Here is a 27,267-nt window from a genome sequence, read left to right as displayed (position 1 = left end):
GCACTTCAATATGTTTGGTCCTTGAATGATGGACTGGATTTTTTGTTAGGTTTATTGTGCTGATGTTATCACACAACACTTGCACTCCCTTATATGAAAGCTCATAATCTTCTAGGGTGTGGATCATCCACAACAATTGTGATACACTCTCTCCCATGGCAATGTATTCAGCCTCGATTGTGGAGAGAGCAACGCAATGTTGCTTCCGACTTGACCAACTAACCAATGATGAACCTAAAAATTGGCAACCCCCACTAGTGCTTTTCCGATCCAATTTGCACCCAGCATAATCGGAGTCGGTATAACCTATCAAGTCAAAAGACTCCGTACGAGGGTACCAAAGACCTACTCTAATTGTGCCCTTAAGGTATCTCAGGATTCTCTTAACTGCAATTAAATGAGATTCCTTGGCACAGACTTGATATCTAGCGCACATGCCCACAGCAAAAAGTATGTCCGGTCGACTAGCTGTGAGATATAGAAGACTACCGATCATGCTTCTATATTGCGTTAGGTCAACTGGTTTTCCATTCTCATCATTGTCAAGGCGAGTGTTCGTCGCCATTGGAGTGGATACTTCCTTAGAGTCACTCAGTTTGAATTTCTTGAGCATCTCTTGAGTGTATTTCGTTTGATGGACATAAATGTCATCTCGAGTTTGTTTGATTTCAAGTCCAAGGAAGAATGTCAATTCTCTCACCAGACTCATCTCAAACTCACTTTCCATGTGAGTGATAAATTCATTCAAATATCCCTTGTTATTTGAGCCACAAATTATGTCATCGACATACACCTGGGCTACAAATATGTTTTCACCATCTCTACGTAGAAATAGTGTTGGGTCTATTTGACCTCTTACAAAACCCTTTTCTAGTAAGTAAGTTGACAACCTTTCGTACCATACTCGAAGTGCTTGTTTAAGCCCATAAAGAGCTTTCTTGAGCTTGTACACGTGGTTTGGAGCTTCGGTATTCACAAACCCCGGTGGTTGTTCAACATAGACCTCTTCTTTAATGAACCATTTAAGAAGGCTGATTTAACGTCCATTTGATAGAGCTTGAAGCCTCTATGTACAGCAAAAGCTAGCATTAAACGAATGGACTCTAATCGAGCCACAGGAGTATAAGTCTCATCATAATCGAGGCCTTCGACTTGACTATAGCCCTTGGCTACAAGTCTTGCCTTGTTTCTTACGACTTCTCCTTTTTGGTTTAACTTATTTTTGAAGACCCATTTGGTTCCAATAATGGTGGTCTTCTTAGGTCTAGGAACTAAGTCCCACACTTGGCTCCTTTCAAATTGACCTAACTCATCTTGCATAGCTATGATCCAATCAGGATTGTGCAATGCCTCATCAACTAATTTTGGTTCGATTTCTGAGATCAAGGCGACTTCATTAGACTCATTTCTAAAGAATGATCTAGTCCTAACTCCTTGTTGAATGTCTCCCACAATCTGGTCTTGGGGATGACTAGAGGATATCCTAGATTGCCTTGGTGTTGGGGGTGCGTCATGAGTGATTTCACTAGACACAGGCAAGGGCTCAGTATCAGGTAAAGGATCAGACTGAGCCCTCTCTTGCCTTTGCTCATCGTCATCGGAGTCAACTTCGACTCTTTCTATGTTTTGATCATTTAAACTTAGATTTCTAAGTTCAAATTGAATTTCTCCTACATCCCTTGATTGATCATTTGATTTAGGGATTTCTTCAAATGCTACATCCGAGGACTCTTCAATCAATTTAGTCCTATTGTTGTAGACTCGATAGGCTTTGCTGGTGAGAGAGTACCCGACTAGTATCCCTTCGTCAGCCTTAGTCGTGAACTTTCCAAGATGATCCTTGGTGTTCAAGATAAACACCTTACAACCAAACACCCTAAGATGTTTAATTGTAGGGGGTTTCCCAAACCAAAGTTCATGGGGAGTCTTTCCTAAAAACCTATGTATCAAGACTCGGTTTTGCACATAGCAAGCGGTATTTACCGCTTCAGCCCATAAGTAGCTCGGTAGTGAGTACTCATTGAGCATGCTTCGTGCAGCCTCTTGCAAGACTCGGTTCTTTCTCTCCACAACCCCATTTTGTTGTGGGGTCCTTGGAGTAGAGAACTCATGTCTATATCCTTTTTCTTGAAAAAATTCTAAAAATCTATGATTTTGAAATTCTCCACCATGATCACTTCTAATTATTTTAATTGTTGTTGATTTTTCATTTTCAGTTCTTCTACAAAAGGAAATAAAAACATCTATGGTTTGATCCTTATTTTTCAAAAAAAAAGTCCATGTATATCTAGTAAAATCATCAATGATCACTAAACAGTATCTACTCCCATTCAATGAAATAACATTACTGCAATCAAACAAATCCATATGCAATAAATCTAAAGCAGTAGATGTACTTACAGCGCTTTTACCTTTATGAGCTGCTTTTGTTTGCTTACCCTTTTGACATGCATCACATAATTTTATCTTTTGATACTTGATGCTTGGTAAGTCTCGCACTAATCCTTTGTTGGCCAACTTTCGAATATTCTTCATGTTTACGTGAGCCAACCTCCTATGCCACAGCCATGATTCTTCTTCTTTTGACATGAAACACTTAGCAGAGGCATTAGTAGCACTTTTAAAAGATACTTGATAAATGTTATCTACCCTTGTACCTACTAGTACCATATCAAGTGTGTCAATGTGTTTGACCAGACATTGACTTGAATGAAACTCAATTGTGTAACCCGTATCACACAATTGGCTGACACTTAGGAGATTAAAGGTCATCCCCTTGATTAGAAGGACATTTCTGATTTGGAGACATTCGAATATATGAATATCTCCAACTCCTATAACCTTAAAGCTACCATTATTACCAAAGGACACATTACCTCTATTTTTGTTTTGAAGAGTAGTAAAGAGTGACTTGTCCCTGGTCATGTGCTTGGAGCATCCACTATCAACAAACCAAGTTGATAGATGCTCCCCCTTGACAAATGCCTACAAGACACGAAAGATCGATGTTTTAGGTACCCAAATCTTGGGACCTAATGCATCTACAATGAAAGACCTAGGAACCCATGCCTTGGTCACACCCTTCCTAGTCTCATGAACCCTAGAAGCATGTGATCTATGAAATTGGGTTCTAGACACTAAGGAAATAAAACTAGACTCCTTAGGTTGATATCTAACCCAGCCTTGTTGTAGACCGCCCTTTGGGCATTTAGAATCATATCTAAGGTCTTAGAGCTAGTTGAGAATTTCTCAAGCATTTTCTTGAGTTTCTCAACTTCACTCTTTAAGGCCTTGTTTTCATCCTCAAGAAGCTCTTGATGTAGGTCATCAACCTCATCTTCCCTAAGAGTCTTCAAGTGTTCTACTTCATCTTTTAATAATTTGATTTCAGTTTTTGACTTCTTAAGCAAAGTAGATAAATGTGCAATAGTTTTATAGCATTTTTCTAAGTGAGGAGAAGTTACCTCTTCATCATCCGAAGATGATGAAGCCGTGGTTGATGTATCACTTCCGGAGTCCGATTCCTCCCTTGCCATGAGTGCTAATTGACGAGTGCTTTTCTCCTTCTTCTCTTCCTCCGATGAGCTTGAAGAGGATTCATCCCAAGTAGCTTTTAGAGCTTTCTTCTTCTTGGCCCTTTCCTCCTTCTTGAGTTTTGGACACTCGCTCCGATAGTGTCCTTTCTTGCTACACTCATAACACGTAGCATTAGTCTTATCAACATTTTGATCAATAGACTTACCTTTCCCTTTGTATCTCCGGCTCCTTCTCATGATTCTTCTCACGAAGTTGGCCATCTCGCTTGATGATGATCCACCTTCATCATCGGACTCGAAGGAGGATGAGGATGTAGGAATTTCTTTCTCCTTCTTCTTTTCTTTCTTCCTTCTTCCATCCTTGCTCTTTTCTCCTGCAACTAAGGCAATACCTTTCTCTTTTTGACCCTTGTTAGCAAGTTCATGAAGTTCCATTTCACAAAAGAATTCATCTAATTTAACAATTGAAAGGTCCTTGGAGACCTTGTAGGCATCTACCATAGATGACCACAAGGCATTCCTCGGAAAGACTTTGAGAGCGTACCTTACGAGATCGTGATTCTCTACGCGTTCATCTACGGAATGAAGACCATTGATGATCTCTTTGAACCTTCCGTGTAGTTCACTTACCGTTTCGTTCTCCTTCATGGTGAGATTTTGTAGTTCGTTTAGGAACAAGTCTCTCTTGGCGATCCGAGAGTCTCGGGTTCCTTCTTGGAGCTCGATGAGCTTGTTCCACAAATCTTTTGCACTCACAAATGGACCTACCTTGACAAGTTGATCTTTGGCTATCCCACATTGTAGAGTGACCACCGCCTTGGCATCGGCTTGTCCTTTGCGAGTTTGCTCGGCGAACCACCTTGACGACTCTAGTTCCTCTCTGACCTACCGAGCCCTCTCTGATCTAGTCCGGAGAACGAGCTGCCGAACCCTCTCCGACTCCGTCCGGTCCAGAGAACGAGCTACCGAGCCCTCTCTGACCTAGTCCGGAGAACGAGCTGCCGAGCCCTCTCCGACTTCGCGTGCCAAGTATCCGTACTTGGACTTTTCCTCTCCACATGATCAACCTTGATCATTAATCAGTCTGAGTTTAATTAATATCTGATACAAACTTAAATCCGTGTCAACATCAAAACAACAGCCAGGTCAAACTGTATCAACAATGTGAACATCTTTTTATTTAATCTACTAAGTTTATATGTTTCTTATTTGATGAAATATGTATTTATGGTCTGGATCTACCTTATGAACACGATCTCAATACCAAAAATATGAGATTCGTATCCCATGAGAATTTGGGAATGAATCGAAAGAAAAACTCGACCCTCTGACCCATAGAAAATGGAGACACAGAAAGTTGGATAGGAAAGTGCAACTCGGTATGCCGCGAGGAACCCTAAGCTATCATAGAGCTTAATGGATCAAACCTAATTCATTGTCACGCAACAAGAAAAGTGGTTAATTAGAGATCGAGATCTTGTGATAGGGTCCCCTAGGTTTTAATCACTAGTTATGATCCTTTCGAAAGTAGACAATGATTAGGGTTGGTATATCACTGTAGTACTAAAAGTCATATCGGACACCATAGGATGGTATACCTACATAAATATCCATTAAGAATAGGAAACTAAATATAGATTAGGTGTTTACATCATTTGGGTAAAATCAAAGTCCTAGAATCACTCCCCCTTCACTTACTTCCTTGACCCAGCTCTCTTCTCTACCTCTCCCTCAAACCTCTCTCAACTCTTTCAACTTTTACAACTCTCTCTCTCTCATTCTCCCTATCTTGTTTGTGACTTCAACCATCCGAGATTGTCTATATAATCTATTTTGCCATTCTGACTAGTACTTGATTCACAATCTCTATAGATTCGATCTTTTATTACTTGATGGCACTTCCATGCACTTGCAAATTTGCACACATCAAGTTTTGGCGTTGTTGCCAAGGATTTTGCAATTAATATTAGTTGGATAGCAATTTAGCTAATCTAGATTTTTTTTCTCTTTGGCTGCATTTTCTTTTCTTTCTCTGATAAAGCAAAATGGATGCTCAAATTAAATGGTTTAATCAATTTAATGCTGCAATTTTTTTTATTTATATTGTCAGCTTTATGGTATAGATTGGCATGATACAAATAATTGTCTGATGAATTTTGATCCTGCATATAGAGTGTACAAGCAAAAATGGGGAGTCCTTCCTAATTACTTTCAAAGGCCACAACAACCATATTATGAGATGTATGAAGCAACATGACATATAACCAATAATTGACGTAAGTTTCACAACTTACAAATCAAGTGTAAAAATTTTATTGCGACACAAAACAAAATGAATGAAGCCATGAAAAAAGCACTTGAAGAAACAAATTTAATTGTGTTTATCGATATTGTTGCTACTCCTATTGTTGATGTTAATTTTGGTGAAGTTTGTCTTGCTTATGATGATGTTGTGGATGGGAGTGTAGGAACTTGTGCTGTAGAAATAATGCCCCAAGAATTACTTTCTTTGACCATACAACCACTTGACACTATAGATGTTGCGACAACTAAACTTGTTAATAATGAAAGTGTAGGGACTTGAGCAGTGGAGGCCAAGCCCCAAGAATTACCTTTTTTAGTGGCACCACCACCGAATCCATAACCTTTCCTAACCATACATGAAATATGTTTGATGATTCACTCACTTTTATGATTGATGTAGGTAAAATTTTATTTGATATATCTGAAGCTAATAATCAACATTTTTTTCAAACATGTTGGTAGCAGGATAGGTTCTTCACAGCAATCACATGGATGATCTTTTCACAACCATTTGAAGATGAGCATATTTAATGAAGGTTTAAGGTCTGGAGCAAGCTCCTCCATAAGCAAGGTTCAAGGCAAATTCAAGACCAAGAATCCTTGGTAAGAGAGTTTTGAAATATCTCACTCCTCCAAAAGAGAGATTTAGAAAAACTAAATAAGAAGTCGAGCTAATGATCTTAAACAAGTACTTCTTAGGAAGCAGCCCAAGTCTTTTATTTCTTAGATTTTTAACACTTTTGATTGTTCGATTTAGTTTTGAAGTAGTTTTAATCGAGTTGTTTCACTTAGAAGCTCATCGAATGAAGTTTGGAGTGAAAACCAAGACATAGAGGTGCAGCATGGGCGGTTGTGTCCAACTACACTACTCGTGCTCGATTCTGGTAGCTGAACACGGGAGGTCATGCTAATTAGCATGGCTTGTGTTGCATTTGTCCAACCAAGCATAGGCACCCATGTTCCCTAACACGACCCATGCTCAGCCAGCTAACATAACACGGGTGCATGTGCCTATTGTCACGCACTACAAGAAAAAAGTCAAACAACAACGGTTTTTCACCGTTGTCGTAGGCCATTTTGAACTGTTGTTAAAGGCCGTGTTGTTAAAAGGGGTGGCAAAAGACAACAGTTTTTAACCGTTGTCTTTGAAGACAAAGACAACATTTTTTACAACGGTGAAAAACTGTTGTCTTTTCCTTCAAAGACAACAGTTTTTCACCGTTGTCTTTGAGCGTCTACCTTTAATAACAGGGTCTTCAACAACAGTTTTAAACTATCTACGACAACGGTGAAAAACCGTTGTCTTTTTTAGAAAAAAAATAAAAAAAAATTAATACACAATTTTCCAATATTATAAATCATTCAAAATACTGAATTTCAAAATAAAATTTAATATACAATTTTCTAACATTCAAAAATAATATCTATAACATTCCGAAGAAATTTCATAAGCAACCAACAAAATTTCATAAGCAACCAACAAAATACAACAAAGCTATGACCAAGTGATTTTGAAGCAAATTCTCCCCTAGGAAGGCTATCACATTGTTTGCTCACTTCAGCTAAAATTGCATCAACATTGACACCATCTCCAGCAATGACAAGAACTACCTGACTGTCAGGACCATGTTCTGCCTGTAAAATTAGCGATTTTATAAAAGAAGAGCACCAAACCCATGGAACAACTATCCTTATAGCAATTTGAAAGGTTTCATTGTGGATTTTTATCAAGTCTTCAGGTAATAAATTCCAGCTACTGAAAATTACAACAAAAAACATTAATAACACAGGCACAATAGAACAGAAGACTCTGCACCTGAGAGAGTAGATCTGCAGCTATGTGAACTGGATTGGCATGTCTGTCGGCGATGACCAGCACCTCTGAAGGGCCAGCAGGCATATCAATGGAAACCATGGCTTCACTATTCTGCAAATCAGCCAAAGTATTCACCAAGGATCATTCTCTTCGTGATCAACAAAATGAACAGCTATGAGGATTGAACAGAAATTTAACTACTGTAGAGACATATCTCTAATACAATATCTATAAGATATATCCATACCAATTGAACACCTTACTGGGAATCAAAAATGAAGCCACGACACTGGCAAAGGTTATCGGAATTAGGGAGAAACAAATAAATAACACCCAAGTTGATAGGTTAAAGCAGATTTATCTTTTTAAGTGTCAGAAAATTGATGGTAGATGATTTGTGTATTACATGGGCAATGATATAGTTGTTTCCACTCCAATCCTGAGTCTAGTTTTAACAGCTCAAAAATGATATTTGCATTCACTATTTAGAGGCTATCAATGTCACAATTTTTTAAGCCAAGAACATAAACATTATTATAGTTCCCACTGGCTATGAAACTTTCTTGATAAAATTTGGTTCCTGTGTTTCTGTTAAACACTTTTCCAGGAAATAACAGTACCTGAGGTACAGGATTCAATTTTATTCTTAAGGCAGGGATTTAGCTGAATGATTGTTCCTAACAAATCTTATCTGACCTATAGCTCCAAGTTTCTGATTAACTGCAAGGGGAAAAGAGCTAATAGTTTACAGAAGAGCCAACTGATCTGTCATTTCATTCATGAAAGATCTAGTGAGGAATGGCCATATTATCTGTTACATTTTGATCTTCTTACTTAACATATTATCTTCTTCCAAAAATCACCACAAAACAAGATAATTAATACTATAGATTTGATTTGATTGATCACTACATTTCCAGTACCTCATGACAAGGAAAAATCATTTGTGCATAGGACTAAAACAAGGTAAGTAGATGTAATCAAATGATAAGAGCAATATTCATAGAAATGTGAGGCTACAGAATTATTATCATACCTGAAGAATCATTTTTGCAGCAGTAACATATTGATTTCCTGGCCCAAAAAATTTTTCAACCTGAAAAAAGCAATTAAAACATAGACGTAAAAGTAAGTGCAATCAATATTACATAATGCTTAAACCAAATGAAGAGGAGTATCAATTAAAAGCTTGACAGAAAACAAAGATTGAGTTAGTAGGGAGATCCTGCACCACAAGAGAATCTCATATAGGTGTATATTTGTTCATGTATGATATGTAGGATTGACACAACAGCTAGAGGAGGGGGTAGTGAATAGCTGATGTCTGAAATACACAAATCAAAATCTTGAGTGCAAAGCTTAATTAAATGTTCGTTACTCAATGGAAATAAAATAAGCAACACTAGCAACACTAACTCCGTTGGTTCAGAACGCCTACATTCCAAATGTTTTTGTACTAACTAAATGAGAGATTCAAATATAGAATGCAACAGAGAAATTTGCACACAATGCTCAGGCAACAAAATCCACCGTAATATAGTATCATATTCATGAAACAAGGCTCATAATGATGAAAAAAGTTATATATATGTATATATATAATTGAAGCATGAAAATAATAGTTTGTGTTCAAGATTGCAAAAATGATGATTTTGTATGCAAGATAGCTCTCCTGTAAAAAAGTTTGTAAAAGTAGAAGATGAGTTAGTGCTAGTGTTCCTAGTTCCTACTCTTTCTAGCCAAGATGCCCACCTATCACTATTAAGTTTCCCAAAATGATAAAGAGATACCACCTCAAAATCAAGCTACATATACAAAGCACAAAATTACAATCCAGATAAAGCAAAGACAGAAGAAACTTGAAAATACTGCCAAATAAGAGATGCAACTTTCAATGGTGAGGGTTTGCAATCAACGTATTAGATGTTTGTAAGGATTACCTTTGGGCAAGATGATGTTCCCCATGTTGGTTGCTACTCGGAAAACCTAGAGGTTCCACTGTACAAAAATTTTGTACAAAGGTCTGAACCTTTTCCTAGCTACCATGTGTTCTTTTAAATTAAATTTTGGATCGCCTGCGGAACTTAACACGTTTGATCCAAAACTTAATCTATTTGTTCTTTAAGGTTTAGACTTGGATCTCCTGCGGAACTTAACACGTTTGATCCAAATCACCTAAGTTATTAATTCTATTAAATATTAATTTCCATAATTGGTTCCCAGTACTGACGTGGTGAGGCACATGGCCTTCTTGGATATGGGAACAACCACCACCGACTAGACAAAACCTTTTATGGAAAGCTAATATTTAATTTCCTAAAATAACTTTAGGTCAACCAAAAAGAACAATCAAATCACAAGGAAAAGAAAAACAAAAGAACACAACTTCAAAAAACATATTCGAAATACTAGAATCGTAAGCCTCTTGTATTTGGTATTATTTCCATAAATAACTAGCATGATGCGGAAAGGAAAAATTACTAGTTATACCTTCTAAAAAGACCTCTTGAACTTCTACCGTATTCCTCTTCTAACCTCGGACGTTGTGTGGGCAACGATCTTCCGAGATGAGAACCACCAAGCACCTTCTTCTTCCTTGCCAGTTTCGGCCATCACAATTCTCCAAGAGAAGTAGAGGTCCGGCCACCACCACCAAGCTCCAAGGGATGCAAGAAACAAAACCACCTTTCTCTCCTTCTTCTCCTAGCTAGAACCGGCCACCATCAAGAGCTCCAAGAGAGGTTGCCGCCGGCCATAAGAAGAAGAGAAGAGGAAGAAGCTAGGGTCGGCCACCAAGGAGAAAAAGAGAGGAGAAGAATAATAGAGTTGATCACCCATGAAGGCACCTCTACCCCCTCTTTTATAATCATTGGTCTTGACAAATAAGGAAATTTTAATAAAAAATTCCTTAATTCTTTTGTCATAAAAAAGAAAAATTATTTTAATTAAAAAACAATTTTCTTCTTTTAATAATAATGGTCGGCCACTTCTAATTCCCCAAAACAAGGAAAATTTAATTCACACAAGAATTAAAACTTCCTAATTTGTTTCTAGAAATTTATAAAAAATTCTCCAATAATTTTTATCCCTTCATGATTGGTTAATAAAAAGGAAATTTTATAAATTAAAATTCTTCTTCTAAACATGTGGATAATTTCCAAAAGGAAAGTTATCTCTAAAAATTAAAATCTCTTTTCAATCTACAAATAAGGAAAGATATCAAATCTTTTCTTAATCTTTTGTAGAAACTAATAAAAGAGAATATTTAATTTTTAAACTTCTCTTTTAAATTATTATCATGGTCAAAAAGGAAAGTTTTTCTTAAAAATAAAATCTCCTTTCAATCTACAAATAAGGAAAGATTTCAAATCTTTTCTTAATCTTTTGTAGAAAGCTTTAAAAGGAAAGATTTAATTTTTAAACTCTCTTTTAAAACTATGATATCCACATAAGAAATAATTTTAATAAAAAATCCTTTTTAATATGATGTGGCCGGCCACCTAAACTTGGGCTCCAAGCTATTGGCCGGCCCTAAGCTTGAGCTTCAAGCTTAGCTTGGCCGGCCCCTATTGGTTGGGTAAGAAGGTGGGTATGTGGTGGGTATAAATCTCTATATACAAGAGGCTACGATAGGGACCGAGAGGAGGAATTGGTTTTGGTCTCCCGATGAAATTAAGCTTCCCGTGTTCGCCCGAACACACAACTTAATTCCATCAATAATAATTCATTCCACTAAAGAACTATTATTGAACTACCGCACCAATCCCAAATTACATTTTGGGCTCCTTCTTATTATGAGTGTGTTAGTCTCCCTGTGTTTAAGATGTCAAATGTCCACTAATTAAGCGAGTTACTGACAACTCATTTAATTAATATCTTAGTCCAAGAGTAGTACCACTCAACCTTATCGTCATGTCGGACTAAGTCCACCTGCAGGGTTTAACATGACAATCCCTATGAGCTCCTCTTGAGGACATTCTCAACCTAGATCACTAGGACACAGTTTCCTTCTATAATCAACAATACACACTATAAGTGATATCATTTCCCAACTTATCGGGCTTATTGATTCATCAAACTAAATCTCACCCATTGATAAATTAAAGAAATAAATATCAAATATATGTGCTTGTTATTATATTAGGATTAAGAGCACACACTTCCATAATAACTGAGGTCTTTGTTTCTTTATAAAGTCAGTATAAAAGAAACGACCTCTAATGGTCCTACTCAATACACTCTAAGTGTACTAGTGTAATTATATAGTTAAGATAAACTAATACCTAATTACACTACGACCTTCCAATGGTTTGTTCCTTTCCATTATGGTCGTGAGTTACTGTTTATAATTTATAACGTACTGATAACATGATCCTCTGTGTGTGACACCACACACCATGTTATCTACAATATATATTAATTGAACAACTACATTTATCATAAATGTAGACATTTGACCAATGTGATTCTTATTTCTAGATAAATATTTATACCAAAAGCTAGGCTTTTAGTATACATTCTAACAATCTCCCACTTATACTAAAAGACTAAGCTGCCATATCTGCTGCCATACATTTGATTCCCAACCCTTCAACATGTCCATCAAAAGCTCTCGCCTTAAGGACCTTAGTGAAAAGATCTATAGGTCATCATCTGATGCATTCTAGGCGGCAACAACTTCTCCTCGTTTATACGATTTCTCATATTGGGTAGTACTTGCGCTCTATTGTGTTTACTTGCCTTATAGACTCATGGTTTCTTCGAGTTTGTTACTGCACCATTATTATTACAATAAATTGTAATAGTCTTTGGACAAACTAGAAATCATATCTAAGTCTTTCTTGAGGTAATTAAGTCATTCAGCTTTTATGGTTTCCTCAGAGGCTTGCCATATACTAAGCTTCTATGGTGGAGTCCAGAAAAATACCTATGGTTATCACTCTTCCATAGTTATGACTTTACCTCCTAAAGTAAACACAAAACCCCGAGGTTGACTTATTATTGTCCCTTTCCGATTGGAAGTCAAAATCCATGCAACCCACAGGGACTAAATTAACTGCCTTGTAAGCTAGCATATAATCTCTAATTCCTCTAAGGTACTTTAATATATGCTTTACTGCAGTCCAATGTCCTTGTCTAGGGTTACTTTGATATCTGCTAACTATGCCCTTGACAAAACAGATTTCTGATCTCGTGCATAGCATATATTAGGTTGTCTAACTGCCGAAGCATAAAGAACTGCCTACATGTCCTCAATCTCCTTTGATGTCATCGGAGACATCTCTTTAGATAAAGACACTCCATGCTTAAAAGGTAAGAAACCTTTCTAGGAGTTTTGCATGCTTAAAACGAGCAAGGATTTTTCTGATGTATCAAGCTTAGGATAAGTATATTTTTCTTGCGATCCTTTGATCTCAAAAATATATACATTCTCCCAAGTCCTTTATATCGAATTATTTGGACTACCATACCTTACTTCTGACAACATTTTGATATTGTTTCCAACTACCAAAAATGTTATCTACGTATAGTACAAGAAATACCACCACGTTTCCATCACACCTTTTGTATACACAAGACTTATCCGTTTACTCAATAAATCCATAGGTCTGGATTACTTTGATAAACTGGATGTTCCAAGACCTTGAAGCTTTGCCTCAGTCCATAGACTGATTGAGCTTGCACACAAGATGCTCTTAGCCCTTTGCAATGAACCCTTCTGGTTGCTTTATATGGATGCTTTCTTCAAGACTTCCATTAAGGAATGTTGTCTTGACATCCACTTACCAAATAGATAAAAGTATCCGGATAGACTTAAGCATGGCTACCAGTGAAAAAGTTTCCTTTTTCATCTAGCCTTGCTTTGAAAGTTTCTACCTTCCTGTCTATCCCTCTTTTCCTATTATAGACCTTTTTATACCCAAAGGCTTTTACACCATTTGGTGGTTCTACAAGCTTCTAGATTTTATTAGAATACATATATTCTAATTCTGTTATTCATTACTCTTTGCCAAGATATTGCATCTTTATCTTGGAGTGCTTCGTCATATGTCCGGAGATCAGGTTCATGTCCTCCAGGGATCGAGTCCAAAAACTCTCCCAAAACATGAATCTTTTTAGGTTGCCTAACAACCCTCCCACTACGACAAGGCACTTTCTGCAATTGTGTATCATTTGTGATACGTGTTGCAGTTTCCTTGTGGTATCTCATCTTGTACAATTGGTACTAGATTAGACATGTCTTTTATTATTTCCTTAAGAACAAATTTTCTTATGGGCACGTGGTTTATTACATAGTCCTTTTCTAAAAATCGGTCATTGATGCTAACAATGACCTTCTGATTTTTAAGACTATAAACCTACTTTCATTTCTCTAGGATAACCCACAAACAAGTGAATTCCTGTCCAACTTATCATTGTCTCTCTTCAGCATATGTGCTGAACTACCCGAATCCGAATATGCTTCGAAATAGGCTTATGCCTATTCAGCAATTCTATATGAGTAGAGTGTTCTGACTCTGGAAGGTACTATATTCACTTCCGTTTCCAGAGTATATCCTAAAAATGATTTTGGTAATATTCTAAATAACTCATCAATCTACTTATTTCCATAAGAGTCCTATACCTTCCTTTTTCTACACCATTCTGTTGGGGTGTACCAGGAGCGGTTTGTTGGAATTGAATCCTTACTTCTGATAAGTGACTCCTAAATTCTCCCAAGAGGTACTTGCCACTATGTTCTAACCATAGTGACTTTTACTTTAACATTTCTCCGCATCAGCCTTGTACTATTTGAACTAATCAAAGTACTTAGTCTTGCGGTACATTAAGTAAATTTATTTGTATCTTGAATAGTTGTCTATAAAATAGACGAAATATTCAATACTACATCTTGTCTGGATAGTCATAGGATCACACAAATCAGAATGAACCAATTTCAATATATCTTTGACTCCATACCCTTAAACTTAAAAGCTTCTTGGTTATTTTTTCTTCCAAGTAAGACTCACAGGTTGGAAAGATTTCCACTACCAATGAACCCAAAAGTTCATCAGCTACCAATGAATCCTACTCAAGTTAATATAACCTAGCCTTAGATGCCAAAGATATTAATGGTTCATTTCCGAAGGTTGCTTTCTCTTAAAATTAGAAGATGTGTTACTAATTTCCATTTGTTGCATCGTGGGAGTTATTGGATTTATAAATTGCCAACCAACGTACCAGAACAGATAACTTCCATCTTTTTCTTAATAACAACTTTGTTATTAAAAGAGGCAGAATATCAAGTTCTTTGAATAGTTTAGAAACTGAAAACTAGTTCTTTCTAAACTTGGTGCATAAAGATAATTACTCAAAAATCCATGTTTTATTCTTATCAAAAGATAAACATCTCCCACTACAACAGCTACCATTTTTACAGTAGTGCCCATATGAACGGTGTTTTAATTTTTATTTAGTTGCCAGATTTCCTGGAACCCTGCAATGAATTGCGGACATGATTGATGGCATCTGTATCTACACTCCAGGTTCTGGTAGATAACACCACTAAACATGTTTCAACTAATGAATTAAATACACCTATATTATTCTTAGTTCTAAGAAGACAGTCTACCTTAATGTCCAAGTCATATTTCCAATCATTACAATTGGGACTACTAAGTCTTTTCTATAGTATAACAACTAGGGGATTGACAAACATTTTAAATCCTAAGAATCACAAAAATATTTGGTCAAGATCAATTCTTTAAAATCCCCATGAATTTTGTGTTGGTGCAATATCCCTCAGGTCAAGGGTGACCTGGTTAACCAAGCTGAGTCTTGGTTAGGGTTTAGATGTTTGACAATAAGATATTGATTGAAGAAGAGTCAAGTAGGTCAAGGTTGACTGGATACTTGACTGGGAAGTCCTAACTGGCAAGTTAGGCAGATGGAAGTCCTAGTGAGTGAAGCTAGGCAGAAGGAAATCCTGGTGAGAGAAGCCAGGTGAAAGTCCTAGTGAGTGAAGCTAGGCAGAAGGAAATCCTGGTGAGTGAAGCCAGGTGAAAGTCCTAGTGAGTGAAGCTAGGCAGAAGGAAATCCTGGTGAGTGAAGCCAGGTGAAAGTCCTAGTGAGTGAAGCTAGGCAGATGGAAAACCCTAGTGAGTGAAGCTAGGTGAAAGTCCTGGTGAGTGAAGCCAGGCAAGGAAGGAAATCCAGATGGATCAAGGATGATCGGACATCGGTGTTGGGAAGTCCAAGTAGGTCAAGGGATTGATGGATACTTGGCGAGGAAGGAAGTCCAGATGGGTCAGGTTGACCAGACATCGGTGGAAGTCCAAGTAGGTCAATGGGTGACCGGATACTTGCACGACGAGTAAAAGTCCAAGTGGGTCAGGATTGACCGACACTTGGTGGGGAGTCTGGCAGGTCAAGGGAGTGACCAAATGCGAGGCATGATGTACCAACAGTCAAGGTTGACCGGATGTTGGTTAGGGAGGTTTGGGACTTGGTTTTGGGCAAAACCAGGTCGGATCGATCCGTGGATCGATCCAGATGTGGATCGATCGGTGGATCGATCTAGATTCTTCCCAGTGAACAGAGATCGATCCGTGGATCGATTCAGAGGTCCCGATCGATCACCGATCGATCGACGATCTTCGCCGCGATAGCGCTGGATCGATCCGGGATTTTTCCAGAGCACAGGGCGCTCCGGATCGATCCGTGGATCGATCCAAAGCCTCCCCGATCGATTCGGAACATTTGAATCGATCGGGATCCGACCGTTGCGTCGTGTTTAAAGCCGCAGGCGAGCGTGGTCTTCGGCATCTCTTCACGAGCTCTTCTCAGATTCATTCCAGCTCCTCCACAGCTCTCTACAAGCACGTGATCGCCAGTTCTTGAAGGTTCTTGGAGGCTTTCCAAGTCAAGAGGCGGATCCATTGCAAGAGGAAGAAGTTAGGGTTAGGGTTTTTCACTGCATTTCTTGTAAGCTTTTACTTAATCTTTACTACCCTTTCTTCTTCTTGTACTGAGAGTCTTGTAGGGCTTCTCCGCCCTCGGTAGTTACCGAAAAGGAGTGTTTCATAGTGGAGGGTGCGTGCGTGGTGTGGATCCTTGGATTAGTCACCTCCTTTGGAGGTGGATACCAAGTAAAATCCTAGTGTTAGCGTGGTTGTATTTGTTTCTGTATTTTCCGCTGCATATCCTTGAAGAAACAAGCAACGCCAAGCGACGAGCACGCGACGAGCTATTCACCCCCCCCCTCTAGCTACTTTTGGTCCTAACAAGTGGTATCAGAGCGAGGCCGCTCTTCACCGGAATCATCGCCGGAAGGGTCAAGCATATCAAGAAAAGCTAGAGGGTGAAGAAGTTGGAGCAAATTCTTCAAGTTCAAGACTTCATCAAGCTCAACTTCAAGATGCAATTCCAAGATGGACTTGGATTTGACACAAGGGTGGCTCCACCATACACTTCCACAAGTTTTGATTCTTGGAGATCAAGAATCGAAAACTTTCTTATGATGGAGATAGAGCAATGGTTTGCTCTAATGGAAGGCTTCAAAGCTCCAACGAACTCCAAGGGCAAGCTTCTAAAGAAAAGCAGATGGAGCTCGGAGCAAATTAAAAGGGGCGAGGCAAATGACAAAGTGACCAAGCTTTTGGTCAACTTATTGCCTAGCCACATCTTGGCGCAAGTTGGAGAATTCGAAGATGCCAAGGAGCTTTGGAGCAAATTGGCCAAGCTTCATGAAGAGATCCCCTCCACTGTACGAGATCAAGAAGAATCCAGAGAGGGAGACTCTTTGGAGCAAGACCAAGAGGAGGATTCCGAGGTTGAGAGATGCTCAACCTCCGAAGAAGAGGAAATCCAAGAAGCTTCATCCTCAAGGGAATGCAACGAAGGGAACAAGGAGGGAGCATATTCCTTGTTTCATATTCAAGATGATGAAGCCTCCACCTCTAGGATTGAGGGGGAGCAATCCTTGGTGACACCGGATCAAGAAGAAGGAGAAGCCTCTACATCCGGGTCAAGAGAAGAAGAGGAGGAAGAAGCTTCTACCTCCACAAGTCAAGAAAATCAAATGGAGGAGAATCAAGGTCCGATCAAGAGGAAGCTTCTACCTCCGGATCCAAAGAAAAAGATGCCACCTCTACAAGCAAAGGTATAAATATTTCAATTAATAATAAAAATCATATTATATGCTTTGAATGTAGGGAACATGGGCACTACAAGAGCAAGTGCCCTAAATTAGCCAAGAAGAAGGGCCAAGTGGCACAAAAGGGCAAGGTGAAGCCCAAGGAGACCATCCCCAACACAAAGAAGAGCAAGGAGCATATTATATGCTTCTCTTGCAATCAAAAGGGGCATTATCGTAGTCAATGCCCCAAGGGGAAGAAGAAGGTCAAGGCTCAAGGAGGCACTAGTCAAGGGGGAGCCTCCAAGGTAAAGGAAGGTAACTTTCATTGAGCCTATTCCTTTGCAAAATGGTAAAAGCATGATAGTTCTAATTTTTATCATTTTAATGCAATTTACCATAAGAATAGAAAGCATGAGGGCTTTAAGGAAAAGCATGTGGCCCTACATGCTAAGACTATCACTCCTAGGGTTAGGAATGTAGGTAAAAGTCTAGGCAATAACTCTAAGGATTTTAGATACAAGCCTAGAAACCAAAATGCTCATGGACTTAATGAAAAACCAAATTCTAAGGATTTAATGATAGAAAATCAAGTCTTGAGATCAAGACTTGATAAAATGGAAAAGGCCTTAAAAAGGATGGAAAATATCCTAAAAGGGCAAAATGAGCAAAACCTAGGGCTAGGAAAGTCAAAGCCATCAAATAGCCATAGAGGTTTGGGATACAAACCAAAGGCTAAGAAGGATGTGCCTAGTTATCATAGGGTTCCATATAGTTATGGAACAAACCCTAGGTTTAGTGGTCAAGTCAAGAATACTAGGGAAGTCATCCCTAAGAGTATTTTGCAACCAAGTGACTAAGACTTCTAAGAAGTCTAAGAAAGTCACTAACAAGGTCACAAGGGAGGCTATCCCTAGGGTTGACCTAGAAAATGTGACCAAGGCTTCTAAGAAGCCCAACAAGGTCACTAGGAAGGTATCTAGGGAAGTTATCCCTAGTGAGTACCTAGAGCATCCAAGGAGCACCAATAGGTGTTGGGTTCCTAGGAGCATCTTCTCTACCCCATAAATGGGTTAGAGAGTGGCAACTCAATTAGAAGGGTAGTTAACCCAACTTTGAGGAAATTGACACTCAAGGAGCATTTTCAAGGTTTTGTTAACCTTTGAAAATGAAATGGAACTATTATTTACTCCTTGAAAGAGTAAAATGTGCCTAGTGGTGAAAATTTGATTTTAATCTTAAAAGGCACATATTGGGAAATTCATAAGAGCTACCAAGTTGGGATTTTGGTATGTTCTTAGGAAATTTAAGGCAATCCGGGCCTTAACTTTAAAGTGCTACTCTTGTGGAAAAATGAAATATGCCAACATTTGAGGAATATGCTTAATTTCAATTGGCATAAATTAATCAAGGGAATTAGAAATGTCAATTTAGGTTTTGGCGTTTTCTTGACGCACTTAAGGGCAATCTAGGTTTAAGTTGTAAGTTTAGCTAAGGTTTTAAGGATACTTAGATAGTTAATCTAGGTATATTTTATTTATGCTAAATCTTGCCATGATTGTTTGCCCATCATATGCCATGACATCATGTCTACTTTTGCATTCATGACTTATTATGAAAAATACAAAAATACCATGTCATGACATTCATACATCATGTAGTTATAGGATATTTTCTTTTGAAAATTATTTCCTTTTGATGTATGCCATAACATTATCATGCATTAGTTTAATTTCTTGTAATTAAGGATAAATGGCATTTAACAACACTTATTAACAAGTGACATCCTAGGTGGATGTCTAATATCTTTGAAATGCTTAGATAGATATGCATGATCCCTAGAATAGGGCAAAACCAAAATCTTACATCTCACAAGGACTATAAGATGACTTGTATGTGTTTTAGTGCACATTAGATACAAGTGAGATGTTAGGAAGATGAACAAAACTCAAAATGTTGATTTAGTGCATTCTTTTGAGTTTTAGGTTCATCAAAACACATAGTTATGTGTTTTCCCATCATTGGGAAAGCTAATGTACAAGTCATGTGCATTATGCCCAAGGAACATGATGGGATATTGGTTTTGAAAATGTTTTAAAATGTTTTTGGAAAACCTTGGTGAAGGCTATCTTTTGATAGTAATCACCATTGAATAGTTAGACACAAACTTGAAGAAAACACTAAAGTTTTTGCAAGTTTTCAAGTTTGTGTCAATCTTTGAAAATATGATGTGTTTTCATAGAAAACTATTTTTCCTTGATAATATATGCCCTAAACAATGTCTACACGAAATTTCATAATTTTTGGATTTTTGTAGAATTTTCTAGGGGTTTCTGAAGTTGACTGAAATGGAATTTCAGCAACTATCAGAGCTCCGATCGATCCATGGATCGATTGGAGTGCCTGAATCGATCCATGGCAAATCTCGCGAGCAGTAGCTCGCTGGATCGATCAGCCGATCGATCCAGGTAGTCTGAATCGATCAGTGGATCGATTCAGAAAGGTTCAATCGATTGGAACTCAACTCCAATCGATCCAAGTTGCTGATTTTGGCTGGGAAGGCCTGATTTCAGCATCTTTGAACCGATTTTAGTCTAGGTAACCATTCCAAACCCATAAAATACATTTGTATACATAAAAAGGGTGTTTTCGTGTTGAAAACAAGGATGGAATGGTAAAGGAAGGCTAAGTTGAAGTTTAGGTTGAGGTTTGTTTCAATTTTTGAACATTTGAACCTCAAAACTTCTAAATCTGGGTTTCCTAAAGGTTTAGGGATTCCAAGTCATTGTTGGTGCAATGACAGAAGTTACCACCATGTCTTTAGGGGGAGGGACTCTTTAAAGACATGAAAATTATTTTTCATGAACCTTGGAAGGTGGTTAACCTTCTGTTGTGAACTTGCTCAAGGTTGAGCATTTAAACTTGAAATGGGGATAAATGGGGAGTGTATATCCTCATCATTTCAAGTGGCAACTCAAGTGGTTGAAAATGCTCAAGGTTGGGTATTTGTCAACATTGAGGGAGAAGTTAAAGATAATGAAGGGTATGGGACCTTCAATATTGAGTTGATCACAATGAGTGAAATTGTGATCACGATGAGCAACTCTTCAGGGGGAGAGTCTTCAACAAATGGAGTTGTTGAAGTGTGCCCAAAATTGGAGCATAGGTTGATGTGTGTCCAAAGACGGGTTGATGTGTTTTTTTTTAGTGGGTTGATGTGTGCCAATAGGGGGAGAATGAAAGGAAGTAAGTTAGGTTTTCATTACCTAGAGGGAGTTTGCCCTCTTAGGGGGAGAATGAAAAGCTTAATTTATGGGTTCATTACCTAGTGGCATGAAGAAGGAGGCTATAGGATTAGCCTAACTTACATGTGGGATTGTAAGTGTTATTGTGGTATTGTCAAACATCAAAAAGGGGGAGATTGTTGGTGCAATATCCCTCAGGTCAAGGGTGACCTGGTTAACCAAGCTGAGTCTTGGTTAGGGTTTAGATGTTTGACAATAAGATATTGATTGAAGAAGAGTCAAGTAGGTCAAGGTTGTTGGATACTTGATAAGATATGGGCAAGTTGGCGAGTGAAGTCCTAGTGAGTGAAGCTAGGCGAAGGAAATCCTGGTGAGAGAAGCCGGGAAAGTCCTAGTGAGTGAAGCTAGGCGAAGGAAACTGGTGAGTGAAGCCGGTGAAAGTCCTAGTGAGTGAAGCTAGGCGTAGGAAATCACGGTGAGTGAAGCCGGTGAAAGTCCTAGTGAGTGAAGCTAGGCGGATGGAAAACCCTAGTGAGTGAAGCTAGGTGAAAGTCCCGTGAGTGAAGCCGAGGCAAGGAAGGAAATCCAGATGGATCAAGGATGATCGGACATCCGGTGTTGGGAAGTCCAGTAGGTCAAAGGGATTGACCGATACTTGGCAAGGAAGGAAGTCCAGATGGGTCAAGGTTGACCGGACATCCAGTGGAAGTCCAAGTAGGTCAATGGAGTGACCGGATACTTGGCACGAAGTAAAAGTCCAAGTGGGTCAAAGGATTGACCGGACACTTGGTGGGGAGTCTGGCAGGTCAAGGGTGACCGATGCGAGGCATGATGTACCAACAGGTCAAGGTTGACCGGATGTTGGTTAGGAGGTTTGGGACTTGGTTTTGGGCAAAACCAAGTCTTGGATCGATCCGTGGATCGATCCGGGATGGATCGATCGATGGATCGATCCATTCTTCAATGTACAGCCGTGGATCGATCCAGAGGTCCCGATCGATCAGCCGATCGATCGGGACGATGCTGCTTCGCGCGATAAGCGCTGGATCGATCCGTGGATCGATCCAGGTGCGTTTCCAGAGCACAGAGGCGCTCTGGATCGATCCGTGGATCGATCCAAAGCCTCCCCGATCGATTCGGAACATTTGAATCGATCGGGATCCGACCGTTACATCGTGTTTAAAGCCGCAGGCGAGCGTGGTCTTCGGCATCTCTTCACGAGCTCTTCTCAGAATCATTCCAGCTCCTCCACAGCTCTCTACAAGCACGTGATCGCCAGTTCTTGAAGGTTCTTGGAGGCTTTCCAAGTCAAGAGGCGGATCTATTGCAAGAGGAAGAAGTTAGGGTTAGGGTTTTTCACTGCATTTCTTGTAAGCTTTTACTTAATCTTTACTACCCTTTCTTCTTCTTGTACTGAGAGTCTTGTAGGGCTTCTCCGCCCTCGGTAGTTACCGAAAAGGAGTGTTTCATAGTGGAGGGTGCGTGCGTGGTGTGGATCCTTGGATTAGTCACCTCCTTTGGAGGTGGATACCAAGTAAAATCCTAGTGTTAGCGTGGTTGTATTTGTTTCTGTATTTTCCGCTGCACATCCAAGAAGAAACAAGCAACGCCAAGCAACGAAGCGCACCGAGCGAACGCGACGAGCTATTCACCCCCCCCCCCCTCTAGCTACTTTTGGTCCTAACATTTTGTATGCCACGATAGTGTGGATGTATACAAAATCAAAGAGGAGATTTTATCCATTAATTTTATTATCTCGTCAACTTTACTTTTTGACGAATAAAATTAATAGTTGATCTGTCTTTGATCAAATATTTGGTCAAAACTTTTTGAATGTAAAATAAAATATTGATTCCTCAAACAATATTATTTAAATTCACCAACACTTCAAACACCGTGAATTTTGCATGCCACGTTAGTGTGGAGGTATACAAATTCAACATTTGTAAAAGGAGGGTTTTACCCATTAACTATCTTGTCAACGTATCTTTATGACAAATAAAATTATCTCAAACACCGTTAATTTTGTATGCCACGTTAGTGTGGACGTATACAAAATCAATCATTTGTAAGAGGGGTTTTAACCCTTTAATTTTATTATCTTGTCAACCTAGTTTTATGACCAATTAATAGTTGGTTTCATTTGGTCACACAAATAATAGCAGTGACTCCGATGGGGAGGATACTATTAGATGTGTCTAAGTGTATACCATTACTTGACACTAAGTCCATTAATAAGATTATGCCTCTTCCGTAGGGGAAGATCACACGCTCTTAATTAACTTCCTATAGTCATCCAAAAATGGAAGTCTGTTCTAGTGATCCACAAACAAGCTCATCCGTTATGGAGGAAGGCACTCAGAGCCAACGCGCAAGCTTGTTTGCATCACTTACAAACCAGTAATGGAGACCATGGGATTTATTTAAAAATCCCTCTCCCACTTAGTTATTTATAAACAAGGAATTTTAACTATGCTAGCCTACTAGTCATGTATATTAACATGCACACACAGCACAATATAAAAGCAATAAATAGAAAATCTAATTTTCAACTATTATGGCTTTTATCTCTAGTTGTCCTCCGTGTGTTGTCATCCCAAGCTGCTGCCATTTTTGGCCACCGCCACCGGGTCTAGCTGTCGCATCCTTGCTCCGTTGTGCCTCTGGTCCTTAGAAGGTTCCACGCTTTGCAAGATTCGATCCGCGACATAAATAGAATTTTACATTTTGATCCTATATTCCATAAAAGGAATGTACATGTATCTAGATCAAAAATAAAATCCTAATAAAACTAAATACAGCTCCTGCTGTATTTTAATACAATCATGCACACACAGATAAATGCCCTTGACATGTCCAAGGGTCCAATCACACACATAATAACTAAAAGCCATAATAGTTGGATCCTGCATCCACAAAGTTAGCACATCCTACTATTATTCTGCCTAAATTATGTATGACATGTGCATAATTAAACTAATACCAAATACACAGAGGCAAAACCCTAGCTCTGATACCAATTGTTGGTTGCTACTCGGAAAACCTAGAGGTTCCACTGTACAAAAATTTTGTACAAAGGTCTGAACCTTTTCCTAGCTACCATGTGTTCTTTTAAATTAAATTTTGGATCGCCTGCGAAACTTAACACGTTTGATCCAAAACTTAATATATTTGTTCTTTAAGGTTTAGACTCGGATCTCCTGCGGAACTTAACACGTTTGATCCAAATCACCTAAGTTATTAATTCCATTAAATATTAATTTCCATAATTGGTTCCCAGTACTGACGTGGCGAGGCACATGGCCTTCTTGGATATGGCAACAACCACCACCGACTAGACAAAACCTTTTATGGAAAGCTAATATTTAATTTCCTAAAATAACTTTAGGTCAACCAAAAAGAACAATCAAATCACAAGGAAAAGAAAAACAAAAGAACACAACTTCGAAAAACATATTCAAAATACTAGAATCGTAAGCCTCTTGTATTTGGTATTATTTCCATAAATAACTAGCATGATGCGGAAAGGAAAAATTACTAGTTATACCTTCTAAAAAGACCTCTTGATCTTCTACCGTATTCCTCTTCTAACCTCGGACGTTGTGTGGGCAACGATCTTCCGAGATGAGAACCACCAAGCACCTTCTTCTTCCTTGCAAGTTTCGGCCACCACAATTCTCCAAGAGAAGTAGAGGTCCACCACCACCAAGCTCCAAGGGATGCAAGAAACAAAACCACCTTTCTCTCCTTCTTCTCCTAGCTAGAACCGCCACCATCAAGAGCTCCAAGAGAGGTTGTCGCCGGCCATAAGAAGAAGAGAAGAGGAAGAAGCTAGGGCCCAAGGAGAAAAAGAGAGGAGAAGAATAATAGAGTTGATCACCCATGAAGGCACCTCTACCCCTCTTTTATAATCCTTGGTCTTGACAAATAAGGAAATTTTAATAAAAATTCCTTAATTCTTTTGTCATAAAAAGAAAAATTATTTTAATTAAAAACAATTTTCTTCTTTTAATAATAATGGTCGACCACTTCTAATTCCCAAAACAAGGAAAATTTAATTCACACAAGAATTAAAACTTCCTAATTTGTTTCTAGAAATTTATAAAAATTTCTCCAATAATTTTATCCTTCATGATTGGTTAATAAAAAGGAAATTTTATAAATTAAAATTCTTCTTCTAAACATGTGGATAATTTCCAAAAGGAAAGTTATCTCTAAAAATTAAAATCTCTTTTCAATCTACAAATAAGGAAAGATATCAAATATTTTCTTAATCTTTTGTAGAAACTAATAAAAGAGAATATTTAATTTTTAAACTTCTCTTTTAAATTATTATCATGGTCAAAAAGGAAAGTTTTTCTTAAAAATAAAATCTCCTTTCAATTTACAAATAAGGAAAGATTTCAAATATTTTCTTAATCTTTTGTAGAAAGCTTTAAAAGGAAAGATTTAATTTTTAAACTCTCTTTTAAAACTATAATATCCACATAAGAAATAATTTTAATAAAAAATCCTTTTTAATATGATGTGGCCGGCCACCCAAACTTGGGCTCCAAGCTATTGGCCGGCCACCTTAAGGCCAACCTTTAGGCTTGAGCTTCAAGCTTAGCTTGGCCGACCCCTATTGGTTGGGTAAGAAGGTGGGTATGTGGTGGGTATAAATCTCTATATACAAGAGGCTACGATAGGGACCGAGAGGAGGAATTGGTTTTGGTCTCCCGATGAAATTAAGCTTCCCGTGTTCGCCCCGAACACACAACTTAATTCCATCAATAATAATTTATTCCACTAAAGAACTATTATTGAACTACCGCACCAATCCCAAATTACATTTTGGGCTCCTTCTTATTATGAGTGTGTTAGTCTCCCTGTGTTTAAGATGTCAAATGTCCACTAATTAAGCGAGTTCTTGACAACTCATTTAATTAATATCTTAGTCCAAGAGTAGTACCACTCAACCTTATCGTCATGTCGGACTAAGTCCACCGAGGGTTTAACATGGCAATCCTTATGAGCTCCTCTTGAGGACATTCTCAACCTAGATCACTAGGACACAGTTTCCTTCTATAATCAACAATACACACTATAAGTGATATCATTTCCCAACTTATCGGGCTTATTGATTCATCGAACTAAATCTCACCCATTGATAAATTAAAGAAATAAATATCAAATATATGTGCTTGTTATTATATTAGGATTAAGAGCACACACTTCCATAATAACTGAGGTCTTTGTTTCTTTATAAAGTCAGTATAAAAGAAACGACCTCTAATGGTCCTACTCAATACACTCTAAGTGTACTAGTGTAATTATATAGTTAAGATAAACTAATACCTAATTACACTACGACCTTCCAATGGTTTGTTCCTTTCCATTATGGTCGTGAGTTACTGTTTATAATTTATAAGGTACTGATAACATGATCCTCTGTGTGTGACACCACACACCATGTTATCTACAATATAAATTAATTGAACAACTACATTTATCATAAATGTAGACATTTGACCAATGTGATTCTTATTTCTAGATAAATGTTTATACCAAAAGCTAGGCTTTTAGTATACATTCTAACACCCCAAGCCATCGCTAAGATCGCCTAAGATAGAATGCATAGATACCATTGTGAGAAAAGACTTGATGAAGAAAAAAAGAATGAAAAGGGTTAGAAATTGACGAACCTGAGCTCCCCCAGCTTTTAGAATGTGGGTGACGCCAGCTTTCTTTGCACAATATAACACTTCCTGTTGTCACATAATCATGTTAACCTATGTCTTAACATGGAAAACCAGTGTAGGGATAGTGATGATAGATTATTTTTTAAGGCTACCTTGCAAATACTGCCATCACGACCAGGCGGAGTTGCTAGAACAATGGTTTTGCACCCGGCAATCTGTGGAGGCTGGTGCATACATAAATAAATTGAAAGTTAAACCAGATCCTTTTGCCTAAATGTGTCAAAATTCACTATGACTACAATATTGGATATTGTAAACAAGGATACTATACCACCGAGAACATCAAAGCAGTTGAGGGTAAGACTGCAGTACCCCCTGGAACATAAAGGCCAACAGATGCAATGCACCGTGCTATTCCTTGGTGTGCAGCTTCATAGCAACGGTCCTCATCTCGTCAACGAACGAGCGATCCCGGGAGGCCTGCCGCTTCTTCGGCATCTCTGCAGTGGTCGCCGTGATGACCATGGTGCACAGGGGCTTCCGGTAGGAGGCCTCTCTCCGGTGATGGTGA

General features: G+C 38.5%; 1 protein-coding gene across 1 annotated transcript; it reads right to left on the bottom strand.

Annotated features, from left to right (window-relative positions):
* Positions 1-5,074: 5,074 nt before the first annotated feature.
* LOC122026801 (histidinol dehydrogenase, chloroplastic-like) lies at positions 5,075-27,221 on the bottom strand. Its single transcript, XM_042585516.1, has 9 exons — positions 27,160-27,221; positions 26,987-27,071; positions 26,849-26,920; positions 26,700-26,762; positions 9,597-9,629; positions 8,693-8,752; positions 7,657-7,767; positions 7,329-7,475; positions 5,075-5,134 (listed from the first exon to the last, which is right to left on the bottom strand). The coding sequence occupies exons 1-9, from the start codon at positions 27,219-27,221 to the stop codon at positions 5,075-5,077; spliced, it is 693 nt and encodes a 230-aa protein (XP_042441450.1).
* Between the last annotated feature and the right edge of the window lie 46 nt (positions 27,222-27,267).

Source organism: Zingiber officinale, chromosome 10A (genome assembly GCF_018446385.1).
Source record: "Zingiber officinale cultivar Zhangliang chromosome 10A, Zo_v1.1, whole genome shotgun sequence".
Taxonomy (NCBI): Eukaryota; Viridiplantae; Streptophyta; class Magnoliopsida; order Zingiberales; family Zingiberaceae; genus Zingiber; species Zingiber officinale.
This window is presented reverse-complemented; position numbering and strand designations above follow the sequence as displayed.